Below are 23,256 nucleotides of genomic sequence, written 5' to 3' on the forward strand. Positions count from 1 at the left end.
ATCAGTTGAATCATTTCATGAAGCAGTTTCCCGGTCATATAGCCGGGTCACCCTGACCTGGGTTGCATTCAAAATGTCAACAAAACTCAAATTATACATGAACGCCACCGACTGAAGGCCAACTTCTTGGCCTGGCCTCGTGTCGCGGTCCATGTGTATTTTGGCAGGTGGCTGTGGGATAAAAAACCTGACGTGTGATAAGAAACGTGTCTCTGCATGTGCCACGTTGCCAAACAGACAGTTGTTGGGTCAAACGCTCATTCATTTCTTTGGAGGTAAGAAAGAGCCATGTCTGGGCTCAACGCGTCTCTGGCATACTTCCTGGCTGTTGTCGTTTTTGCGGCCCTGGTCCGAACGCTCTTTAAAAGATGGCCTCGGTTCGCCTTCGTCTTGGAGTTTGCGTCCTCTTTCATGCTGGTGGCGTGTCGGCTGGAGGTGCAGACCATCGTGGAGGTGGGCGAGTGGGCCGGGGGCCTGGGTCCTGATGTGACTCTGACCGTCCTGTTCCTGGTGCTGCTGACGCACGGCGTGATCTGCGGCGACGCGTCGGGGAACCCCACCCTGGTCGTGCTGAGGTTCCTGCAGCTGGAGGCCACCACCGTGGCCTCTCTCCTGTCCGTCGCAGCCCAGTTTCTCGGGGCCCACCTGGCCCTCCACGTGGCCGCATACTACTGGAGTCTGGAGCTGACGGACATGCACATGATCAAGAACCTGATGTCGAGCGAGTGCAGCACGTCTCTGCTGGTCTCTGTGCTGGAGGGTTTTATCACCGAGTGCGTTTGCACGCTGGTCTTTCATCTAGTCCTTCTGAACCTGAGACGCAGGTCTGCTCTGATCCGCGTGCCTCTGATCGCGGTCTTCCTCACCTTCCTGTCCCATATAGGTAAGACTCAGGGAATCCTTCCTTTAAAAGCATCTTTAATCTGAATCATAAACAGTGGCTAACATTAACTGTATCATCAATTATTGTTCTTTTTGCAGCCAAAGGCTACACCTCAGCGTACACCAGTCCCTCCTTATCTTACGGCCTCACCTTCCAGTGTCCTGGATTCACCTTCTCACAGTACGCGGTGGTCTACTGGCTGGGCTCTCTCACAGGTGAATTACATTGAAGTGAAATACACACGCGTCAGCTCTTTAAGAAGCGAACGCACCGTTTACAGTGAACGTCTGTTTTCTAGGCATGATTCTGGCTCTTCTCATGTACACGGGCCACATCCCGAGGATCTTTGCCAAGAACCTTCTGTACTTTGAGAAGACACGTTTCCGAGTGAAGAAGGCCGACAAAGCAGAGAAGAAGAAACTGTAACCTTTTTTTTTTATTACTTTTCAAATCAACCTTTAAGGAAAAGTGAGTGACAACGAATGGTCAAGAGATTTTTACTGTACAGAAAATGTTAAACATTCTTGTCAACAATTTTGAATAAAATCATTACCATCAATGAAGTTCTACTTTTAGGAACAAAAACAGCACAGCAAAAACACACATACAGCACACCACATGACAAACAGAGAAGTTCTGTTTCATCCTTCTCCATTCCTTCACCTGAACTTGTTCTCCGGCCGACACCGAGCACATTCTGATACCAGTGTGTTTAAAAAATTAAAGTTTACAAGATCATATTTCCCTCTCTAATAACTATTTTATATTGCTGTGAAAACATCAAACTGTTTCCATTTATGTTTCACGCCAACGTTTACATTTGAAAACATCTTGGTGACTATAATTGACCTTCGCCCAATACTCATTTCTACTGAATGGCTCTTGAATGCATCGTAATGTAACTCAATGGAACATTAGCTCCTGTATTTAAGGAGGACTGTGCTAACCGCTAACATTAACTATCTCTCCTGCTGATTTCAACAGATTCGTTGTTCAAAATGAAACTTTATCAGGGAGAAAATCAGGTGCACGAGAGTGTTTAACCACAGGTGTGTGGGATGGTCTGCACATGTGCAGTAGTGATCAGGCAGGATGTTTGGATCAGGTAGAGTGACGCGTGTTTTTGTTGTTCCTGTGTTGCGTGAAGGAGCTTATAAACTACATAATAACATATCATCACATCGGTGCACAGACTCGATACCAGATTCAGCATTCTAGGCGTTATTAGAGTTATTACTGATACTGAACAACTCGAGTACACACTGCAGAAAGGTACTGAAGATGATCTCACAGAGGCCAAGAATGCATTAGAGACTGGATAACATAACAGTTACACATTTCTTCACAAAAAGAAATACCAGTTCTTCATATTTCCCGGTCAGAGGAGGAGAACTGCTGCTACGTGCTGCTCTGAGCAGCTCTGGGTTTAGAAGACGCTGACTCGGCAGGTTTTTTGTCTTTTGGTTGTTGTTTTTTAGCAGAAGGGCCTGGACCTGAAAGAAAGAATACACTATGGTCAGTGCCGAGAAGTGATTGACGGATAATTTGATTAATCCGTCAGCCTATCAATGCCGACAACGCAGAACCTTTGAAAACCCGATGTGTGTCGACCACTAGGACCAAGTGTTTCCCCTTTTTAACTCTTTGTTGCCTCACTGGGAGTTGAAACATTCAAATAATCTTGATGCTTCAGAGCAGACTACTGTTTAGGTAAGTACAGTGTGTCCATAGAGACACTCCTCTGTGAGGCCGGTGCCGAGTGCCGAGTCGGGGTTTTGTCACCTGGCTGCTTCTGCTGCGCCTCTGGACGGTCGACCCACAAACAATGATCCGGATCGTTCAGCAGCGTCTTGCTCTGCTCACAGCTGAGGCACCTCACGACAGTGAAGCGGGCCTTCCTGTTTTTTCCTAAAAACACAAAGTCGACACGAAGAAGGTCAGTGTGTCTGAATATGCGTCTTTAAATCTACCCGACAAACTGAGATTAAGCCCATAAATTCACTGTTCATGCCGTTTATTTGTGCCCGAGCAAGAAATTATATTTTGAGGAGAAATTATGCGCAAGCAAAACATTCTATTGATCTCATATGTGCTCAGTATTTTAATTTACATGTTTGCTATTATCCAATGAGTAAATTAGTTAATATGGACGTTAGCAAACATGCTAATTCATTTATTGAGCAAAAAATACATCTTTGTTTGTTCAAATGAAATAATTGTTGCTTGTGTAAAATTGTATCTTCAAAAAGTCATTGCTGTGCTTGTTTCTGGACTCTAAATCTCACACAGGAATGGTGCTCAGATACACCGCCGTAGATCTGGACGCTCAGTATAAACGGTGAACTGACTTACTTCGTTGTCTTGTTGAAGCAGTGACACCCGGGACGAGCAGCGAGCAGCACTTCTTGCATAATGTTCTCTTTACTGACGGGTCTCTGCAATAAAATCCACAATTAGACTTAAAAGGTTAAATTAGGTTAGACTTAAAGGCTTCTCTTTTTGGCTGAAAGTTACTTTGAGGAACTTTTAACTGGTTCTGAACTATATACTGCTGGCTTTAATCTGCAATAATGCATTATAAATTATTAGTTGATTTATATTCTATATTCATAATCTGAATCTGCAAAGTAACTAAAGTTATCAGATTAATTTAAAGTAAAAAGTACAATATTTCCCCCTGAGATGTAGAATAAGTAGTAAGTAGCATTAAATAGAAATACTCACGTTAAGTACCTTTAAAAGTACAGTACTTGAGTAACGATGTTATGTCCGGTTCGGGGTACAACTCCGTTAAATACTGCGTTTTAGTTTAATTATTCTTTTTTTTTTTGATGAGCTTTATTGATGTAAACAAGCAGGCACATCTGTTTAATGATGAAGCCTAAACATTTTATAATTTTTAGTGTGTGTGTATGTACATTTGATCCCTGTGCAAAAAATAAATAAGAAAATAAAACATTAACTCTACCTTCAAAATAAACACTAGTGGACATTAAAAGATAAACTTACTGTCTGAGAACTAAACGTCTCGCGATGGTCTTCTGTGTGAAGCAGTAGAAACGAGCCAGCTCCACATTTTCTGGGTTTTGTGATAAAACACAGTGTGCAGCCTGGAAAGAGAAGTTAGCATATTTAGCCACGTGACTGCTGCCGTTAGCATCGTGACAGCGATCATGTTTTATGTCTTTGTTTGTTTCCTACCTGGTAAAGATAGTTCAGTCTTTGGTAAGCGTCTTTGTCTTTCATCTGGGCTGCCATTTCACACAAAAGTCTGGAAAAACAAAATTCAGTGGAAGTTTCCGTGCAGCGGATTTCGATTTCAGCTAGTTTACAGCAGCCGGACCTCAAACAAGGATACACTTCCGGGCGATACCTCCAAAATAAAAGCACCAAATAAACTCAAACCAACAAAAACAAAACTTGCTTTCAAAATGTTTGAACGTCCGACTTCAAAATAAACATTTACATCCTAAACATATATCTGCACTTCCTGTAGAGAATGAAGTTAAAGGCATAAAGTTATCACTATTAATAAATAAAACTCTTCATTGGTTCCACTTCAAACATTCAGTACAGATAGAAATGGTTATTGCAACGCCTACATTGCTATAGTCTCATATTTGTTTTATACAATAAAGTGATATTACTGCACAACAATTACAATAACACAAACTGTTTATTTGAGTGTGCAGACAAGTTTGTTAGTCGTCCAGAAGAAAAAAATAAACAAATTGTCTTCATCAGCCTCCGACAGCTAACCACTATGATATCAAACTAAATATTAAGTACAAAATATACACATAAGAAAAACACATTTGTTTAGTGTAGAAGAGCACAAAAGGACAGAGTTCAACATACAATACTAATTTTTTAATAACAATAGAGAAGAAAGTATAAACCCTGTCAATCTAACATGTTAAACGTTTGCCTGTAAGGTGCAGCTCTGGTATCAGACTAATGGGGGGGGGGGGGGTCTGTCAGGTGTGTTCATGATGACGAATGTACATAAATGTTTACTATAAAAACAAAAACGGAGAAAATGTCCATAAAACACAATGTGGAAATAGCAAAGAGTGTTCGTTGAATGAGACCAACTACATCACAAGAAAAGGGACAAATATGAAATTCAAGTATCAAAATAAACTAAGAAGCTGAGAAGGTAAATTACAAAGGTAGTAAAAATCACAGGAAGAGAAACTTCGACACAATCAACAATACATTAGGCAACGTTTTGCATTTGTTTAAGGCAGTTGATTAAAAAAACAAACAAACTAAAATAGAACTAGGCATCTTCTTCATTCCAAGTTAAACACGAGCTCTAACTTGTCACCAGATCTGTTGTACAAAATAACTACGGCCGACTCGGAAGCTCAGCACTTCAGTTTGACTTCTGACATCTGAGTGAGGAGAGAGTTCATATGGACAGCGGTGGAGTTGTGCTCCACGTTTCTTCTTTTTGGTCTTCTTCACAGTGAGGTTTGTCAGGGCTTCTTAAGGCTGGTGCTTCATGAGTGGAGAGTCACTCTCAGCCTATTGTCTGGCACAACAAAAATAATTCTAAAACGGTTGGCACGTATCTGTGCACAGCAATGGGGAAGGGCAGCGCGGCTAGCGTCATGAGCTAACGGTTAGCCTTCATGGCCTCCTTGGATGCCAGGATGAGAGGCGTGAGGCTGGAGAGCGGCTTCGCCAACTTCAGGAACGGATGCTGCACACAGAGGAGGAAGAGGAGGAGGAGGAAGAGGAGGAGGGGGGACGAGAAAGAGGAGGAAGAGAAGGAGGAAGAGGAAGAAGAAGGTGGAGGAGGGAGAAGAAGGAGAAAACAATTTTAATGAAGTGCACTTTTTGTTTTAATCAAAAGAAGAAAAGTTTACAGAAAGAAGAGTTATGTGTTTTTTACCTGCAGCAGCTCTTTGCCTCCTCCTCTTTTCTCCACGTCCATTTCCAAACAACGGTTGAGGAAGTCTCTGAAGACCGGAGACAGCTTCTCCGGGTTCTGGAGCTCAGGTGTGCCGTTTGTGGCAATCAGGTATAAAGCCTGTCGGAGGAGGACGAGACCAGAGGAGGAAAAAAGAACAAATGTGAAATCTAGTTTCAGGAAATAACAACAAACAGCAAATTAATGAAGTCAAACGTGGCAAAGCGAGGACATTTAAAAAGTATGATCTGTTTTTCATTCATGTTTTGCAATAACTAAAGGATAGGACATGCTTTCACTCACTCGTAGTGGGTTCTCGTTCAGGTAGGGAGGCTCTCCTTCAACCATCTCAATGGCCATGATACCCAGTGACCAGATGTCCACTTTGGGCCCATAAGCCTTTCTGGTCACCACCTCCGGAGCCATCCAGTAAGGCGTTCCCACCATGGTGCTGCGCTTGCTCTGCTCCGGAGTGATCTGGGCGCAGAAGCCAAAGTCGGCTGTCGAAGACACGAAGATGAAGAGTAATAAATACCAAGTGACAGAGAACGAGTTTAACGTCAGTGCAGCGACTTACTCAGCTTGACGGAGCCGTCCATCCCAAGTAACACATTGTCACTTTTGATGTCTCTGTGAATGACCTGGTTCGCATGCAGGAACTCCAACGCTTGTAAACACTGCGGGTACGGAGACAAAGAGGAGAGAGAGTGAGACGCTGTTAAGAGTTAAAGGGACAGGAGTAGAACATCAGTCTCTGCCTCCATCAGTTAGTTTGTGTGTGTTGTTGTGTGACTTTGGTGTTTTAACAGGTTAGTTCTGATTCACCAAAGTCACACAATATGAAACTAACTAACTGACGGAGGCAGCAGTAGACCAGCAACTCCTAAAACATTCTAAATATAGCGTTCACTTAAACTGATAGACATTCTGTGAGGAGTCTAGAATACGTCCACAGCAGAACATCACTCTGCTCCCGTGCTGGTTCTCCTGTCTGTTTCTATGAGCTCATCTACTGTAGTAGAACCCCGACTGTGGCGGGGAACCTTCATAACATCTGAACTGTCCCTTAAAGTTTTAGTTTTGTCTGATGAAGTGTGACTTTGACCTCTTTTCATACAGTCCTGGTAGTAACGAGAGCAGCGTACCTCTCTGCAGACAGCGGCGATCTGAGCCTCGTCCATACAGGTCTCTGTGACCACGTCTGTCAGCGAGCCTCCAGCCAGATACTCCATCACCACAAACAGCTCCTCCCCCATCAGGAAACTGACACACACACACCGTCACACACTGGTGTCCAGCCATGTTATTGTGATGGATGTCTTTCGGTTTACTTTCAGTCCTACCTGTCTACGAAGTTGACGATGTTTGGGTTCTTCAACTCCTTCATCACTAGAATCTCGTTGATGATCAGCTCCTTCTTCGGCTGCTTCTGCAGGTTGATCTGTTTAATGGCGACCTGTAACAAGAACGCGTCAGAGAGCAGATATTTAGAATCACCCAAATGTGATTCGTAAGTTACAACATCCAACATTTCAAACCTTCCCTCGGTCCGAATTATGACTGCATAACTATATGATCGATACACGTTTAACTGCTTTCTCCGATTGTCTTTTCTCTCTTAACAAGAAGATGCAACTTTTGAAAGAAGAAAACAGGTTCTTCGTCTGATGAAAACATAAAACACACTCTTGCTCAATTCAACGTACTTTGTCGATACAGCATGCTGCCCAATGTTATCTAACTTGAAATAGATATTGCTGTTTTAACTACAGGGTCTGTTTACTTCTTTATTTACCATCATCTCATAATTGTCACTTGCTGCCACGTGGCAGCTGTTACTCTTATCTTCCATGAGTCATTTATTTATTTTAACGTCATGAGCTCCGCTACTCTACTGTTGTGTCTCTGGTTAGTCTCTCCTCATCCATGAGGTCACTCTTTACCTCTTGTCCCGTGGCCACATCGATGGCTGTGAACACGGTTCCTGAAGCCCTGTGAGACAAATGAGACGAGCGATTCAACTTCAGTCCACATTTTAACAGACAGTCCACTCAAACTAGTCGGCATATGTTTTGTTCACAGACGTATTTAGAATGATAATACTGCTGGAATCTGTCTCATAGTTCTGCTCTCGTTGGAGGTATCTGGCTTCATAAACCTGACACTGATAACGTTTACATGCACACTAATATTACAGTATTACTCAGAGTCTGGTACGGGTCATGTAAACAGAATTCTGAATGCAGCATCTTCTGATTAAGACATGCAGGACATGTGACACGGTTAGCGGCTGTAGTTCGGTAGACAGGAAGTAGTTCCTTCATGGAACTGCTCACAACAACGTCTGTGGACCGTCTTAAGGAACCGGGTCTGGAAGGAGACGTTGCTGTGGAGTCTTTCAGATGTAGTCTAGTCGCACTGATTTAGAGAGAAGGCAGACTTCTCTAGAGGCAATATCGCCAACACTCAGCAACTCTCACCAAAACAATCTGTAAATAAAATAAATAGCTCTACAAGTAAGAGGAAGAATATGTATTTTTCATTTTGGGGTGAACAGTCAAAGTTGAAATCCAAGTGTGAGCACATCGAGGGAGAAAGTTTAAGAAATGTAAACGGAACAGAACAAAAAGGAACAGATTTTGTTGAGAAAGAAGGCCCTATTGTTATTATTATTATTGTCATAAAAGTATTATTCATGATAGTAGTTCACATACAAACTTAAGTCCGATTAAAGGTTCTAAAGGTTCCGTTGGCTCGGCACTCACCCCTGACCGATTTTTTCATATCTGGTGTATTTCTTCTTGGGATCTCCGATGCTGACTATCGTTCCTGTAAGAAATATAACGTTCACACAGAAAAATAAATGTAACAGGTTGTATTTCTAAACTGCTGTATTGTTGAACCAACAGATTTGTAGGATTGTAGTCATGAATTCATCATTTACTCAGTCTGTCCATGATCTCCTCATCCGTCATCTTGCCCTTCTTCTTCTGTCTGTCCGCAGCCTTGGAGGCAGCGTCTCCCTCTGGACACGAGCTCGGAGCGGGGATGGGCTCGATGACGGAGCGAGTGTACATCTGAACAACAAAACAACAAACACAAGGCAAACAAATAAATACATTTCCAGTTTGAGAAGAGGATCGTGACGCTGTCGAGGCGACTCACACTCTTCGTGTGCTCCGGTCTCGGGGCCACAATCGGAGGAGGAGTTTCATCGTCGTCATCGTCGTCGATGTCTTTGATGTTGGGAGAAGACGGCTCGCCGCCTTTTTTCACAGGCTGATTCAGAGACAAAGAAAAGGTTTCTAGTCTCTATGAGACAAAACACAGTAAAAATACAACAGAATCTGTGTTTGAACAATACTTACAGACTGAGGCCCTGGAGTGAATGCGTCTTTTTCTGTGAACAAACAAAAACAATGAAAGATGTTTTATAAATTCTCAGATTAGTCACAGATTAAAATACGCTGCCGTTTAAAGGTTTGGAATCGCGGGTTATTAAGGATGTCAACGATTAACCACTAACAACATTCTTATACATATCGGTCTGTATGTTAATTCAAAGTGCGCCAATAAACTTCAGCAAAGCCAGCAGAAAATAAAGAGAAAGACATTTACAACGTGTACATAGAGCTTCGATATGTGAGTAAGCAATGGTAAGCACAATTAACCGCAACAGACATCCCTGTTATATTGATATTTTCCTCATTTCCTTCAATAATAACTATTTTAACACGGATTAAACTGTATAATTCACCAAATACATTATTTACATGTGAAATAGTTTTGGCCCCAAAAGAAGGAGAAATAAATGATAAAAATTTCAGTTCAGTCGACGTCCACCAACAGTGTTGCCTGACAAAGAAATACAGTTGGAAGTATTTTGATTTGAATTAGTTTTCCAGTCCAGAGAAGCGTCAGTGACCCTCAGTCATTACCGGACCACAGCGGTGCACCTGGGCTCTAAATATTCAGCTGGACCATCTGCGGTCTACTCAGAGGTTAGACTGAACATGTTTAACCTGTGATTTGTTCAGCTGATATTCCAATAGTGCGAACCCGAAACTAGCCCTCTGTTTCTATTGAGGCGTATGATGAAGAGCTTCGCTAAAGCAACAGGTTGCCTGTTAATCACATCTTTTTACAGCCATTTTTATGTGCACTTGACACTGAAACAGGAAGTGGTTAGCATCTAAATCTGCACACAGTTTGATGCTCAGCTTCCAGTTTCTTTCACCAATGACTGCTGATTTATTACAGTCTGACTCAACTGTTTGTCTCTTTCTATTGTCAGTGTGGTTGAACTGCATTGTACTGTGTTTTGGTCTTTGTAAAAAGGACTTTATTCAACCTAAGAGCATAAAACCAATCAAAAGAGAGAGGAGTCCTCTCACACATGACTGGAATAAATCAAGTCGGTGTTCTCAAAGGGTTTTATTTCGAGGCTAACCCTCTGCACTGTTTAACTGGTCACTCATTGTTTTACATGAAGATAATATTGATCAAATTCCTCTTTATGAGGAAAGAAAATAATGTTATCTTCTTGAAGAAAAGGAGTAAACTACAATTTAGGCAATAATTAACTTGCACCTACAAACGAGCCTCTTATTTAACTTGAATTTAACAACTTGATATAAGTGCATATTTCGCTGCAGGTGACTAAATATAAACTTAATGTCTGACTTTAACCTGGAGACTCACCAGAAGATGAGAAGCTGAGGTACTTCTGACGGCCGTTGCCGGTGGAGTCGTAGAACTTGAGGACGTCGAGCACGGCCTGTGGGTTCTTCTTCTGCTCCGACTTGGTGATGTTTGAGGTCTGGAGTAGTCGAGCCCACTGCTCCGGCATGCCCTGTGTTTGACAAAGGTGACGTGCTGTCAGAATACGATGTGATGTGTGTAAAGAGAAGCATGTGTATGTGTGACAACAACCCAAAAACTCACAGTGAACTCCCCCGTGACAGCGTCAAACCCAACATGTATGGTGTGTTCAAAATCTGAAGGTGGTGAGATCTCTGGTCGCTCTTTGTCTCGATCTTTCTTTCTACCACCTGAAAGTAACCAAAGATTACTCAATTTAAGCAATCAAAAACATAATAACACACTTAAAAGTTAAATATCTTTCTACCAATCTCACCTTTTTCCGCCCCAGAGAAGATTGAGATGATCTTGTTGCGAGGTTTCCTCTCCTCAGGCACCGAGGGCAGCGGTTTAGAGCTGTGGTTGGCCGAGAGGGAGTCTTTGCCGGAGCCGGTGCTGAAGATGGTGCTGCTCATCCTGACCGGAGGGGCGGGAGGTTTGTCCTCTGGGTCGCCGTTATCACACATCGCTATAGGTTCGTTGCGGCGCTCACATCAGCAGGAGGCCCGGCCGTGCTCATGCACTCACGCGAGGATGAGCCGAGAACGCCGGCAGAAGAGAGAAGGAAGCACCGAGTGGTACCTGGAAGAAAACAAGACATTCATTGGATCATAAACTTTACAAATACAGCAGACTGTGAGGAAGCAGCCTCTTCTATAAAACAAGGTAGTGACGTGTTATATTGAAGCCGTAGAGTTTACAAGAGAACTGGAACACCACCATCGTCTTGGGCTACAATGATGTAAGTATAGTTACTCAAGAGCTGTACTACACATTTTAAGGTACTTGTACTGTACTTGAGTATGTTATGCTATTTTATACTTCTCAACATTTTAGGGAACAATATTGTGCTTTTTACTTCCCTAAATATGTTTGAATATATTATTTACTTTGCAGATTTGAGATTATAAACAACAAAATATAACTCAACTAATAAAATAAGATGTTGTATTATGAATTTAAGCTACAATGCAATATATAAAGTAGTTACAATTAACCTCCACCGTAACCAGCTGCAACATGTATTATGATATTATCTTATTATACATTGATTCATCAGTAATTATAATCCAGGGACATTATACACGTTATTCTGAAATGTTCTGCATAATAAGTACTTTTACTTTTTGGTACTAAAGTTAAAGTATATTTTGATGCTAATATTTGTTTTCAATTCAACTTTATTCCAGATACTTAAATAATAAATACAATAGTAGGACATGAACAGAGAGATATAATCATTGCAGTTCACAAGTGTTAACAACAGGGGCGGCTAGCTGGAAGCTAACGTTAGCATGAACTACTTGGACAACAAGTGAGCTAGCTAGCTGGAAGCTAACATTAGCATGACAAGCTATACCACTGCTGCTCGCTATCCTACGAGAACAACGCTTAGCTTTAAAGCTAATGCTAACTAGCCTGACAAGCAAAGTTTTGGGTTTTCCCCACGACAACTTAATATTGCAAGTATGTAGTTTCGTCAACATCCCACATATGCTTCCACACGATCCAGAACAAATGTGCTTTATTTGCTTTATTTTGCGAACGAGGACAAGGAGCAGAGCTCACCGGAGAGTCCACACCAGTTCAACTTTCCTCGACGGTTTGGAAAACGTTTGTAAATCCGTTATAAAAAGTAGTTCCTCTGTGACACGTGGTGTGCGACAGGTACAAATATAAAGTGGGTAAAAACGATGTGGCTACAACTATTTACAATGCAACTTTTCATCTATCTTTTTCGGCCCTGGGATAATTCCGTTATGACGAGAAGGGAAACGGAACTACGACCCAGCCCTGAGCCAAACAATGACTGTTTCAAAATAATGGTCGTGTGATGAGTTTACCTGGTTTCTGTTACAGCTAATACTCCTAATACTCTGAGATAAGAGTCTTTAAACCATTTTTCTAAATGGTTTTAGAATGCACTTTATAATAGTTCCTCTATCACAATTCAGCTATAGTGTACATTTTTTACAACATTTAAAACATACATATATTCATTGTAATTTCCTTTCATACAGCTTTCATATTAATTCAGATATATTGGAGATATATTAATAGTATTTTATTTTTTCATTATTATTTTCTTCTAAATTCAGATATAATGTACAATTTGTACATCATTTATTTCATATTTTCATTGTAATTTCATTCTATACAGCTTTCTTTTTAATTCAGATATATTGTACATATTTTTTATGTATTTTTCTTCTATATTTATATTTTTTATTAGATGTTCTCTTACTATGTTTATGTTAGGCTACCTTAAAATCGACTTGGCAATAAACCGGATTCTGGTTCTAGATCATCATCGACTAAATGTCTTGTAAACAACCTCAGTAATACTGTTTGATTTTAATTTATACCTGTTTTCCTTTTAGTTGAAGGTTATGTTTATGAACTACATTTTATTTTATATATATTGTTATTATTATCTACCAAAGATCTTCCTCGTCAGTGTTTTTGGGTCAATTTGTAAAAAGGAAAAAGTGAGTTCAATGAATCTAAAAGTAAGGTGACAATTAAAGTATTGTTTACATTTTGTACTATTTTGTCATTTGTAAGCGACTTATATCACATATTTAATGTAAAAATAAATGATAATTTTGTTATCTTTATTTTATGAAAATCACAAACTGGAAGTTGAGGTTAAATTGGGTCAAAAAGCATTTTATATATATTGTTTTATGTATCAACTTGTTAATGTCCTTCATTGAAGCTAAAAGACATTTATACTGACTGTAATATTTAAACCCTCTGTGTTTTCATGGCCATCAAATGTGAATATTCAAGATGTCTTGCACCTCATCTTATATATATTTCCAATTTAATTAGCCGGACACATTTAGTGTCTGTGGGAACGAGAATCCACATGAACTTAAAGTACAGTTTATTGTGTTTGAACAATGTGTGGTTGACAACATGTGTTTTACTGACAGACTTAAGAGATTAAATGATGTGATTTATCTTCCACATCATTTATGACCTCTGACCTTCTTGTTGATTTGCGTGAACTTAAAAAGAAAACATCCACAAAGTAGAAATAAAGAGACAGAAGGTTTGTTTCTTGTACACATTATTTTACACCAATTATCTACATCAATGTACATATTGTGATGATAAGGAGGAATTCTTTCACATTAAGCTGGATTTATCAAAACACAGATGTTTATTTACAGTAACTGAGGCCTATCCCAAGAAGCTGTTTGTGAAATGGATTACTCCACGGAGCAAAACCAGGAACCGCTTTAATTTAGAAACCTGGAGAAAATGGATTATCTGTTTGTGTCCCTCCTTATGATAAGATGTTCTATGTATTTCTCATTTTAAATGATTCATATACACCCACATTTTTTTATGGCCTTTTGATGTTTTATGTAGAAAACGTGGATCATAGTGATGTCAGGATGACCCTGGTATCAGACAGAACTGTATAACTACAGCATCGTGAACTGTTTGATAAGATATGTTGTTTGTAGTTTAAATGATGCGATGTTTCCACATGTGTTTGGAGAGAGCCACACAGCAGAGCATTGTGACCAGAAGAGTTCCAGCGCACACGGGCGTCACCAAAGACCCGTCACCCACTGGAAACTGAACACCCACGAGGCCTCGCTCCTACAGGATACAAGATCATTTTAGAGTGAATGAAGAAAAGCAACAATAGACATTTGGTTTCATTAAAAAGTCTGACTTTTTTCCACTTAAGAGAAGATGTATATAGACCCACCTGATGCTGGAGTTTAACCCACGGACATGTGCTTGAGTTGTCGTGAGTACAGGGGGCGTCCACGACAGCATGAGGCTCTACGTTGTGGAGCTGCGTACCTAGAAAGAAGTTTAGAGGAGGACAAACATTAGAGCGGCAACGAATGAGTCGAAAAATGGCCGCCAGCTATTTTGATAATCTGTTAATCGTTACAGTAAATTTTATCTGCAAAAATGGCAGAAAATGCTGTAATTTCCTGCTTTCCTCTGTTTTGTATCATATTTAACTGAATAACTTTGGATTTTGGACAAAGCAAGACATTTAAAGACATTCCTCGTGGACATTTTTCACTATTTTATGACATTTTATTAACCAAACGATTAATTGATTCATCAATAAAATAATCAGCAGATTAATCGATAAAGAAAATAATCGTTAGTTGCAGTCCTTCAAACAATCACTTCATTTTCTGTCTCCCTCCGCTAAAGGTTTTCGTCCAGTGTTTCTGACAAAGAACCTTTAATAGTCAAGTTATTGTTTTAACCAGATAAGATATTGGAATACTCAACTAATAATCAAAAATATATATAATAAAAAACTATTAAAACATATATTCATACAGTTTGTGAGAAGAGAGAGATTCATGACGACATAATAAGAATGAACTGCTTACATTTTTCAGTCCGCAGCAGCAGCTCTGGATGTTCTATGTCGACAGATGTAAACGTTCCTCCATCATAAGAAGGCTCGTGGTAGCGACCGTGAATGGGAATTGTTACTTTTAGTCTGGGAGTTGGTCCATCGAGGGAGGGATACACATATGTGACGAATCCCGCAGTCTGGTGAGCAGGCACCTCCAGGTCGATGGCTGAATCTAGTAATATCTTACAGAGGGGAACACATTCATTAATACAAAGAAAATACATACGTACACATGCTTTGTTTGGGCTCAGTTTCTTGACAAGTGTCAATCTTACCTGCCAATCGCTTTGCTCACTCAAGGATGCAAGTTGGTACGGATCAACAAAGACACCTCTGGGCCATCGATGAACCAGCACAACTCTGGCCCCACTGAGCACATCTGGGCTGAGCTCAACTGTGGTCACCACCTCCCTGAAACACATCAGGAATCCCTCACGAGGAGCCTTGAAGATGGTTATGGCTCCATGTTTGAACACCGTACGTACCTGTGAAAACCCTTCTTGGTGATCTCGACTGACACTAGTGAGGATTCAAGCCACCGCGTTAGAAGACCACAGTGGCTCTCGTTCTCCTTCACATCTGCAAACATATTTAGGTTGTATTGGTCAAGACATTTTAATATTACAACTGAATTAATATATCTATGGCTGACATTCTTTGTTGGTTCTGATAAAACAAAAGAGATGAGGATCACACAAAAGGTTAATTAAAAATCAAATAAAACGATGTTAGGTTTTCAGGCAGGGAAATTAATTTTAAATTTCAAACTATAAAGCCATTACTGCTCGTCCAATGGAGGAACAAATTTATTTTCGACCCAAGAGACTGATGACACTTAATTATAAACTTAATCATTCATTACACTTTTTAAAACGTATTTCTTTATGAGAGAAGAGGCTACCAATTGTACTGATATTATTTTATGTATTATTTTATAATAAAATAAAATAATTAATCAAATAAAATAACTAATACAATTTTAAAATGTATTAGTAAAATAAACATTTTATTTTACTGATAAAAACTACTACTTTCTGTCCTCAGCTTGTAAACTTAAACTTTACCGAAGTTAGGTTGGAAGTTTTGGTGACACACAACTATGAGTGTTCATCCGTTTAATTTAAGAGATCTAACAATATAAAATGTGATATTACCTTTCTCGATAAAACAATGACATGTCGATAAACAAGCAAACAAAGAAAAAAGTACAAAATACATCAAAATAATGATGGTGAACGAGAATAAGCTTCTGACTGCCTGTTTATTTAACGTTAGCGCCTCAATGCTCTGTTCCAAACTGTTTACGGAAATGAATACTGAAGGACCCCGTTGTACTTCTGGGTAAGCTGCGATAGTGCCGGACTAGAAAGAAAAAATAAATGTGCATTGTGGGATAACTCTGATGCTATAATCACGTGGTGGTTAGACAAACGGATATCTATCATTTCCATCACTGTGAGTAAAACAATATTACTTTATAATATTTACTCTAAATGTAGACAGGCTTCGGCCAAGACAGAAAAGTTCGCGACCGACTCGTCGCCGGACTCCCAGGCAACGCATCACCCCTGAAGCTTGCTTGTGAAGCGCTTTGATGAAATGTAGTAATTGTTATCGTTAAAATGTTTTACCGATGAACTTCCGGTTAAAAGTTAAACCGCTGCGGACGTAAACAGAAGATGAGTTACGAGGCAAAGCGGTGTGGAGTGCAGTTCAGTCCTCCCTCCATAGTTGTATTCTATGAAGACAAGGAAACTAAACATGTGAGAAAAAGAGTTATACCTGTGCGAAACTTCTCGAAATATTCTGGTAAGGCAATTTATTTAATTTTTTTTGTTTATTTTACACTGGAATCCCAGCAGGCCCTCTTCTGATGCTACAATTGTGTTTGTTTGTTTGTTTACAGTAGTTATTGTTCATTAACTCACCGTAATATTGTGTTCAGACCCTCAGGACTCTAGATGTGCAACTTGGCAATAAGCTTGTGGCAACTTTATTGCACATTAACTGGATTTTAATGGGAATAACATGCACAACTATAACACTATGTAAACTGCAAGGATAAAGGCTTTAAGGAGGGTCTTCCATTTGTATCAAAACCATCACATTATACATATTCCTTAATATGTTTAATCTAATTTCCTCAAACTGGACAGGAAGACAAGGTTCTGGGGCCCTGGGGATAATGAAATAAACACTTGCTGGATACTTTAAGCCACCAGGAACAGGAACAGGGGGTAAATAGGGGCCCCTAACTGGTTAATCTGACCCTGTTGAATCCCTGATCCCTCTCCTTTACCTCCAGACTACAGCATGGCAGCAGAAAGGCTGAAGAACCACCCTCGGCACAGGGACTACCTGGAGAATGTGCCCCAGAGTCAGCTGGAGAAGCTTCACATCATCCTGCGAGATCACATGGACGGCCTCAGCTTGGAGCACAGCCTGGCCTCGTTCCGCCTGGACCCCGACGAAGACCTCAACAAACTGGACGACGAAGAGCTTGCTCGCAAGAAGGGCCAGATGGACGAACTGTTCGAGAAGAACCGGCGGCGCAAAGATGATCCCGACTTTGTCTACGACGTAGAAATGGATTTTGGCAAGACCACTCAGGAAAAATGCAGCTGGGACGAAGAGTCCGATGATGGATTTTAAAAATCTGATATTTCAGACTGCAAATCACCCAAAGTACAGATGTTCTATGAGACAACAGGAACATCTGACACAGCTCAAGTTTACTACACCGTCCATCTAAAGTCACACAGCATCATGTGGCTCTTCTGGCACACAGTAAAGTCCACAATAAGCTGCCAGTTTATTAGGTACAGGTATCTATAACTGATGCAGTCTAATGCAACAACCAGTCGACAGATTCAACCTCCATGTAACCAATCTAACCCACATTTACAAGCAATAAGGGTAGATTAGACATTAGAAACACAATTCAACAAATCTGCAAACTGAAGCACCCAAAATGTCCATAAAGTTGAACTAAAACAGCTTCAACAAACAGTGAACATTAAAACCTCCATGAAGGTTACATTTAAGCTAAATAACGGCAGCAATAAAAGACAGTATGAGCCTTAAGGTACCTGAAGTTGGTCCAAAGGACATTTTAAAACACACAAAACATTTCACTTAAAACTGCAATGAAATAAATCTATGAACGCATGAATAATAGGGAATATTTATTTGTTATAAAATACTGAATTTTACAAAATACAAAGACTTTGGCTCGTTTATTTTGTGGCTTTACACCTAACGTGTTATTCACAGTTGAATATGAAGAAGATCGTAAAATCCTATTAAATACAATTTGAGTGTACACCAATAAGTAAGCAATAAAACATATATATTTATATCTTTGGAGAAAAAACTGTGTCCACAAAATATTGTTCCATATCATACAAAACATATATCTATGTATAGATGTGTGCGTTATATATACTGCATTTCCATCTGGTGTTAAAGTTTTAAAGGAGATAAACCATTTCATAAAACCTGCGGCATCAAACCTCTTCAGGGGGAAATTCATTCAAAGTGCTTCAATCCCTCCTTCAGCTGACACGAGACACTGACCGACCATTAGTACCAAAATACATTCGACAATGTCACAGGTTCTTTGAAAATAGATAACGAACAAACTTACATTGCTTTGCTAGTTTGGTTTAAAGATAATCTACACACATCTATTCTTTTTACAGTGGTATCACTTGCAGTCATTTATGCAGCGCTGATGTATTCCCTAAAGAGGTAGGTAACTGAACATCTGACACATAATTCCTTTTACCACCAAAATTCGGTTTAAAAAAATCGTAATATTCTCAGCAGGCTGTTGATTCTTTTAGAAAATAGTTCTTTATAAAATTTCAAGTGTGCTAGAGCCACAATCCAAAGACTTCCGAGCATGTTCGCGATAATATTTACACTGCACGATTTGAGAGGAAGGACGTTCTGATTGGTCGGAGAGATAATGATGTGTGAGAGTGTAGCTGTACTCCCAATCCGGATCAGGCCTTTAAAAACAAACTGTATGACCCATCAGGTCTATGGAGTTATAGAATCTGAAAATATATAAATAAATAAATATATATATAGATATATATATATTTATTATCTATATATAGATATATATATCTATATATATACATATATACATATACACACATACATACATATACATACATACACATTACACTATTAAGTACAATAGCAATACATACACTATTAGTTAAAGGGTAACTTCCGTATTTTTCAACATAGACCTTTCTCCTCCATGTTTTTTTCTGACTAACGGGAAAAGATATTTTGAAATGGTTCAGTATCGATGGAGAACGCTGCAAAAACGATATGCAATGAAATCGCTCGAGGCAACTCCTCACCCCCGATGTACGTCCACTAAAAGAGGCAACATGTCTTTACCACTGACGGGTTTAGAGTGTGATTATAAGTGTCTGCTATTGTGCATAACTAAGGCGAAGTCCTTGAAGCCATGAAATTGCAAATATTTTAGAAAACACAAAGCTACATTTTAACCCGACAAACTGACAACACCGGCTCTCCTCTCTCCAACTCTCAGCCATGTTTCCATTGTTGTCTTTGAGCTTTGTTAGACACAACAACAAACAGACTGGATCAAGAGAACGGTAAATCAAAAGGTTCCTTCCATAATGTCCTCAAGACACTGAGAATAACAATCTGAGCCTGTCAGCAGCAGCAACAACAACAACAACAAGCCCTTTTAGTGGACGTACACTGATGGTGAGGAGTTGCCCCGATTGATTATATTGCTGCATGTATAGCGGCGGCTGTCTGCAGCGTTCTCCTTCGGTACTGGACCAATGTCACTTAGTAAGCTGACGAAGGTCTATGTACCGAAACGATGTCACTTAATACCTCTGAATGCAAGTGAAGAAGTCAGTGTGAAGGAGTTTCCAAGTTGAAAAATACCCAAAGTTACCCTTTACGTATTTCTGCAAGCAAGAGATCTCATTTCTTCTTCTTGTCTTGGGTGCACCTCGGACAAAACCTGAGAGATTATAGAGAGGAGGGAATATATGTTAAAGCACGGAGGATAAACGTGAGGTATCTGCATTAATAATCATAAGAGAATAACGTTCTCACCATTTTCCTTTGGGTTTTGAGGCGAGATCCACACAAGCAAAGTGAAACCACTCAATCGGACACTGAGGGACAACAAACACCGTCATTATTGAGGATCTCTTGCAGAAACAGGCAGTGGAACTGGTTCCGACAGCGAGAAAGGGAACACTTACGTCTGGGTTATCGCATCCGATCATCTCTCCATACGACACCTGATGACACAGGCAGTACGTCGGCTCGTTGGGGTCGACCGGCATGTCCAAAACATCCGACGGCTGCATCGGCAGGAGAGCGTCACTCAAGTCTGGGCTGGAAGTCCAATGTAAAATATTATTGGAGTTAAACATGGTTGAATAAATGAACGAGTCATTGGTGATCTGACTCAACACTGGTATCTAGTAAAACCCTTGGCCTGAAGGACCCATCAGCTCAAACATACCTGTTCTTTATCTTTTTCTTTTTGGGAGAATCCTCATCAGAACCCTTCTGCGCTCTTCCTCTGGATGCACGCTTCTCTCTCAGTCCCCGGGTTTCAGCCTCTGTGAGAAATATACATCAACTCTTTTTGTCTTCTGACGAAAGCCTCTCAGTCTCACGCAACTTACGTTTCACGGCTCTTCCTTCTGTACTTTCGTAGCCGCTCATTTCCAGTTTCTCCTTCAGCTCGTTCTCAAACCGAGCCAGATCTGCATCCAGTCTGCGGATGTGTTTGTCCACCTGCAGGAAGAAAGATTTTACGTAGAACCTGACCATGTGTGTGGCTTCATTTGCAAATCCGGAATATACTTTATGAAAACCATAAAGTACAATAAAGTGCGACTTAAAGGGATAGTTTGAAGTGTAGATGGTGGTCGGCACGCCCAAAGTTTGGGCAGGAAACTGACCATTTCGTACGTCTGCATTGCGAGCTGAACTTTGTCGTCGCTGAACTCTTTGCACTTGCTGTAGGCGTTTTGGATCTTCTGCAGGTGTTCCACTCTCTGCTCTGAGGCCAGTTTCTTCACCTTCACAACGTACTCCTCGGCCAGTTTGTCGATCTCTCCTTTCTTCTCTGCACAACAACACGATTATTACAGGGATGGCTAACCACAATTGATCGGCACAAGACTTGAAAGCTTAGTTATCTACATCTAAAACTTGTACAGTTGGTTTTAAATGGTGCAACACAAGCAGCATAATACACTCAGAGGCCCTCACACTTACTGAGATGTTTTCAGTTATCTTAGCTGATCAATATTCTTCCACAGCAGACTTTATGACAAAGCAGGAAATGCACAAGTGTAATTAACTGTAAGCCAGTTCCAGGGCTCACCTAAATTTGCTTGGTTTAATGGGAGAGTTAAAGGAGCTGAGCCATTGTTAATGATATTAGTTACACCTGTGCTATTGAGCTAAATCACTATAAATGGACAAAATAATGTAAAAATCATAAAAGGTGTAGGTCAAGATGATACCATTCAAGCTCAGTCTGTGCACACTGACCTGAGAAGAGGTCTAATAAGGCCAAATACATTCTAACACCTGTGCAGGTAGACTATTTGTGTGTAGGGGGTTTTAAGTCAACAAAACATTTAGATAATAATATCTTTATGAGGTTAAATGATCACCTTCAGTCCTGTTGTCCAGGTCCCGCATCAAAGTAAAGTTTCTCTGCAGCTCACATGGAAGGTTTTCAATACCTAGAGAAGAAATCGACATCAGGGTGAGAGAGACATTCCATCTAATCATCCACTTATCAATGTAGTGTCACTCAAGGGAAAAAAAAACAACTGTCCATGAGTGTCAGAACTATAGCCCAATTATAATTGATAGAAATTTACTTTAAATTGCTAAATGAGAGTAAACCAGTGTGTTGTGTTTATAATTTTCCACAATAAAAAAAAATTGTGTTGTCAAATTATGTAAAGTTGAGAACACACATTTAATTTGTCCCACTTTTTAAATGCATTAGTGTTAATGCACTCAGAGAGAGCACTGTAGTGTTAAAGCATCCACGGTATCGTTACAGTAAGTGACACACTTTAGAAGCCCCGCCCTCCAGCGCGTCACTGCTAACGGGAAACGCGGTAATCAACAGGTTGCGAATGCATGGTACCTGCCACCCAAACACACATTTTGACCCAGAAAACAGAATTTAAAAGTTTTATAATATTGCGTATGACGACAACATTTTTTAACAACCTTATAAACTCGTTGCTAGTTTCCAGGTCACCTAACCTAGTTAGCTGCTGTGACAGATCCCTAAAATGCACAACAACCGCTAACTACAAACGGTTAACCCCGTTTCTAAATATTAGTACATTTATTACAGATAAGTTACATTCACGTTATCCGCTGAGTGACTTTTAACACGGTACGCCCAACTTTACCACCACCAACGGCGATGCTAACCAGTTAGCATATCGAGCTAGTGACCTAACAGCTAACGTTAACTGCTAACGCGCGGTGCCGCTATCCTAAAAGCAAATATAAAGTGCTCGATACAGTAAAACTAAACCTCAAACACACGTAAGATGTTCACAATAGTAATATGAATACAGTGTATATTCCGGATACTCACTGTCAAGGTAATGCTCCAAGTATATAGCCGTCGCCATTTCAGGTTAGCTGTTTAGCTTCTGCGTTATTCTCGTAAAAACAACCGTTGGCCGGAGAGGTGACGGGCTTGTTTTGTAACCCTGGGTCGCCCGTCGGTCAGTGGCTTCGAGGTACTTGATGGTGGTCTGAACCAGGCGGTAGTGAAACGACGCTCGCTCGCTGCTGCTTTGCGGTTGCCCAGAATGAGTCCCCTCCCTCTACCACACATGCACCGTGGGGCCGTTCAGGATACAACTTTGTTCTGTAAGTTTGTGACTCGCATGCGCAAGCGGACATCTCCAACGGTTGTGTGCGGGGTCTCCTGCTGCGTCTGTCAAGTATAACTTTTCCTCAGACGAATCATTTTTACCTCAGTCTCGCTATCGATGTAACGCTATAGTTATGTACAGTGCTTTATATAGTGCATACACCTTGTCCACGTAATGAAATATATTAATTAAATATATAAAACCACCACACACAGGAACAGCTTCTTTCCACTGGGCG

At 40.4% G+C, this 23,256-nt stretch overlaps 6 protein-coding genes across 6 annotated transcripts; 2 read left to right on the forward strand and 4 right to left on the reverse strand.

Moving 5' to 3' along the window:
* Positions 1-288: 288 nt before the first annotated feature.
* Positions 289-1,309, forward strand: aqp12 (aquaporin 12; the record flags this gene model as incomplete). Its single annotated transcript, XM_079268005.1, has 3 exons — positions 289-883; positions 982-1,098; positions 1,182-1,309. 3 exons carry the CDS (start codon positions 289-291, stop codon positions 1,307-1,309), a joined length of 840 nt encoding a protein of 279 aa, XP_079124131.1.
* Positions 1,294-4,216, reverse strand: rpp21 (ribonuclease P subunit p21). Its single transcript, XM_079268006.1, has 5 exons — positions 4,085-4,216; positions 3,893-3,993; positions 3,236-3,318; positions 2,666-2,791; positions 1,294-2,376 (listed from the first exon to the last, which is right to left on the reverse strand). The coding sequence occupies exons 1-5, from the start codon at positions 4,139-4,141 to the stop codon at positions 2,282-2,284; spliced, it is 462 nt and encodes a 153-aa protein (XP_079124132.1). The 5' UTR covers positions 4,142-4,216; the 3' UTR covers positions 1,294-2,281.
* Positions 4,217-4,540: 324 nt separating this feature from the next.
* pak2b (p21 protein (Cdc42/Rac)-activated kinase 2b) lies at positions 4,541-12,418 on the reverse strand. Its single transcript, XM_079267468.1, has 15 exons — positions 12,231-12,418; positions 10,939-11,243; positions 10,746-10,852; positions 10,503-10,653; positions 9,170-9,201; positions 8,967-9,080; positions 8,746-8,878; positions 8,567-8,630; positions 7,745-7,793; positions 7,145-7,257; positions 6,947-7,064; positions 6,379-6,478; positions 6,105-6,301; positions 5,784-5,921; positions 4,541-5,591 (listed from the first exon to the last, which is right to left on the reverse strand). The coding sequence occupies exons 2-15, from the start codon at positions 11,126-11,128 to the stop codon at positions 5,505-5,507; spliced, it is 1,593 nt and encodes a 530-aa protein (XP_079123594.1). The 5' UTR covers positions 11,129-11,243; positions 12,231-12,418; the 3' UTR covers positions 4,541-5,504.
* Positions 12,419-13,791: 1,373 nt separating this feature from the next.
* pigx (phosphatidylinositol glycan anchor biosynthesis, class X) lies at positions 13,792-16,355 on the reverse strand. Its single transcript, XM_079267596.1, has 6 exons — positions 16,227-16,355; positions 15,558-15,651; positions 15,348-15,483; positions 15,044-15,254; positions 14,392-14,489; positions 13,792-14,279 (listed from the first exon to the last, which is right to left on the reverse strand). Exons 1-6 carry the CDS (start codon positions 16,288-16,290, stop codon positions 14,142-14,144), a joined length of 741 nt encoding a protein of 246 aa, XP_079123722.1. The 5' UTR covers positions 16,291-16,355; the 3' UTR covers positions 13,792-14,141.
* A 295-nt stretch (positions 16,356-16,650) lies between these two features.
* Positions 16,651-18,242, forward strand: cep19 (centrosomal protein 19). The gene is made up of 2 exons (XM_079267580.1): positions 16,651-16,881; positions 17,378-18,242. The coding sequence occupies exons 1-2, from the start codon at positions 16,752-16,754 to the stop codon at positions 17,722-17,724; spliced, it is 477 nt and encodes a 158-aa protein (XP_079123706.1). The 5' UTR covers positions 16,651-16,751; the 3' UTR covers positions 17,725-18,242.
* An 8-nt stretch (positions 18,243-18,250) lies between these two features.
* On the reverse strand, positions 18,251-22,975 carry ing5a (inhibitor of growth family, member 5a). The gene is made up of 8 exons (XM_079266931.1): positions 22,733-22,975; positions 21,780-21,851; positions 21,057-21,223; positions 20,778-20,889; positions 20,612-20,711; positions 20,346-20,481; positions 20,194-20,255; positions 18,251-20,098 (listed from the first exon to the last, which is right to left on the reverse strand). Exons 1-8 carry the CDS (start codon positions 22,767-22,769, stop codon positions 20,059-20,061), a joined length of 726 nt encoding a protein of 241 aa, XP_079123057.1. The 5' UTR covers positions 22,770-22,975; the 3' UTR covers positions 18,251-20,058.
* Positions 22,976-23,256: the final 281 nt, after the last annotated feature.

Source organism: Melanostigma gelatinosum, assembly GCF_949748355.1.
Source record: "Melanostigma gelatinosum genome assembly, chromosome: 4".
Lineage (NCBI taxonomy): Eukaryota > Metazoa > Chordata > Actinopteri > Perciformes > Zoarcidae > Melanostigma > Melanostigma gelatinosum.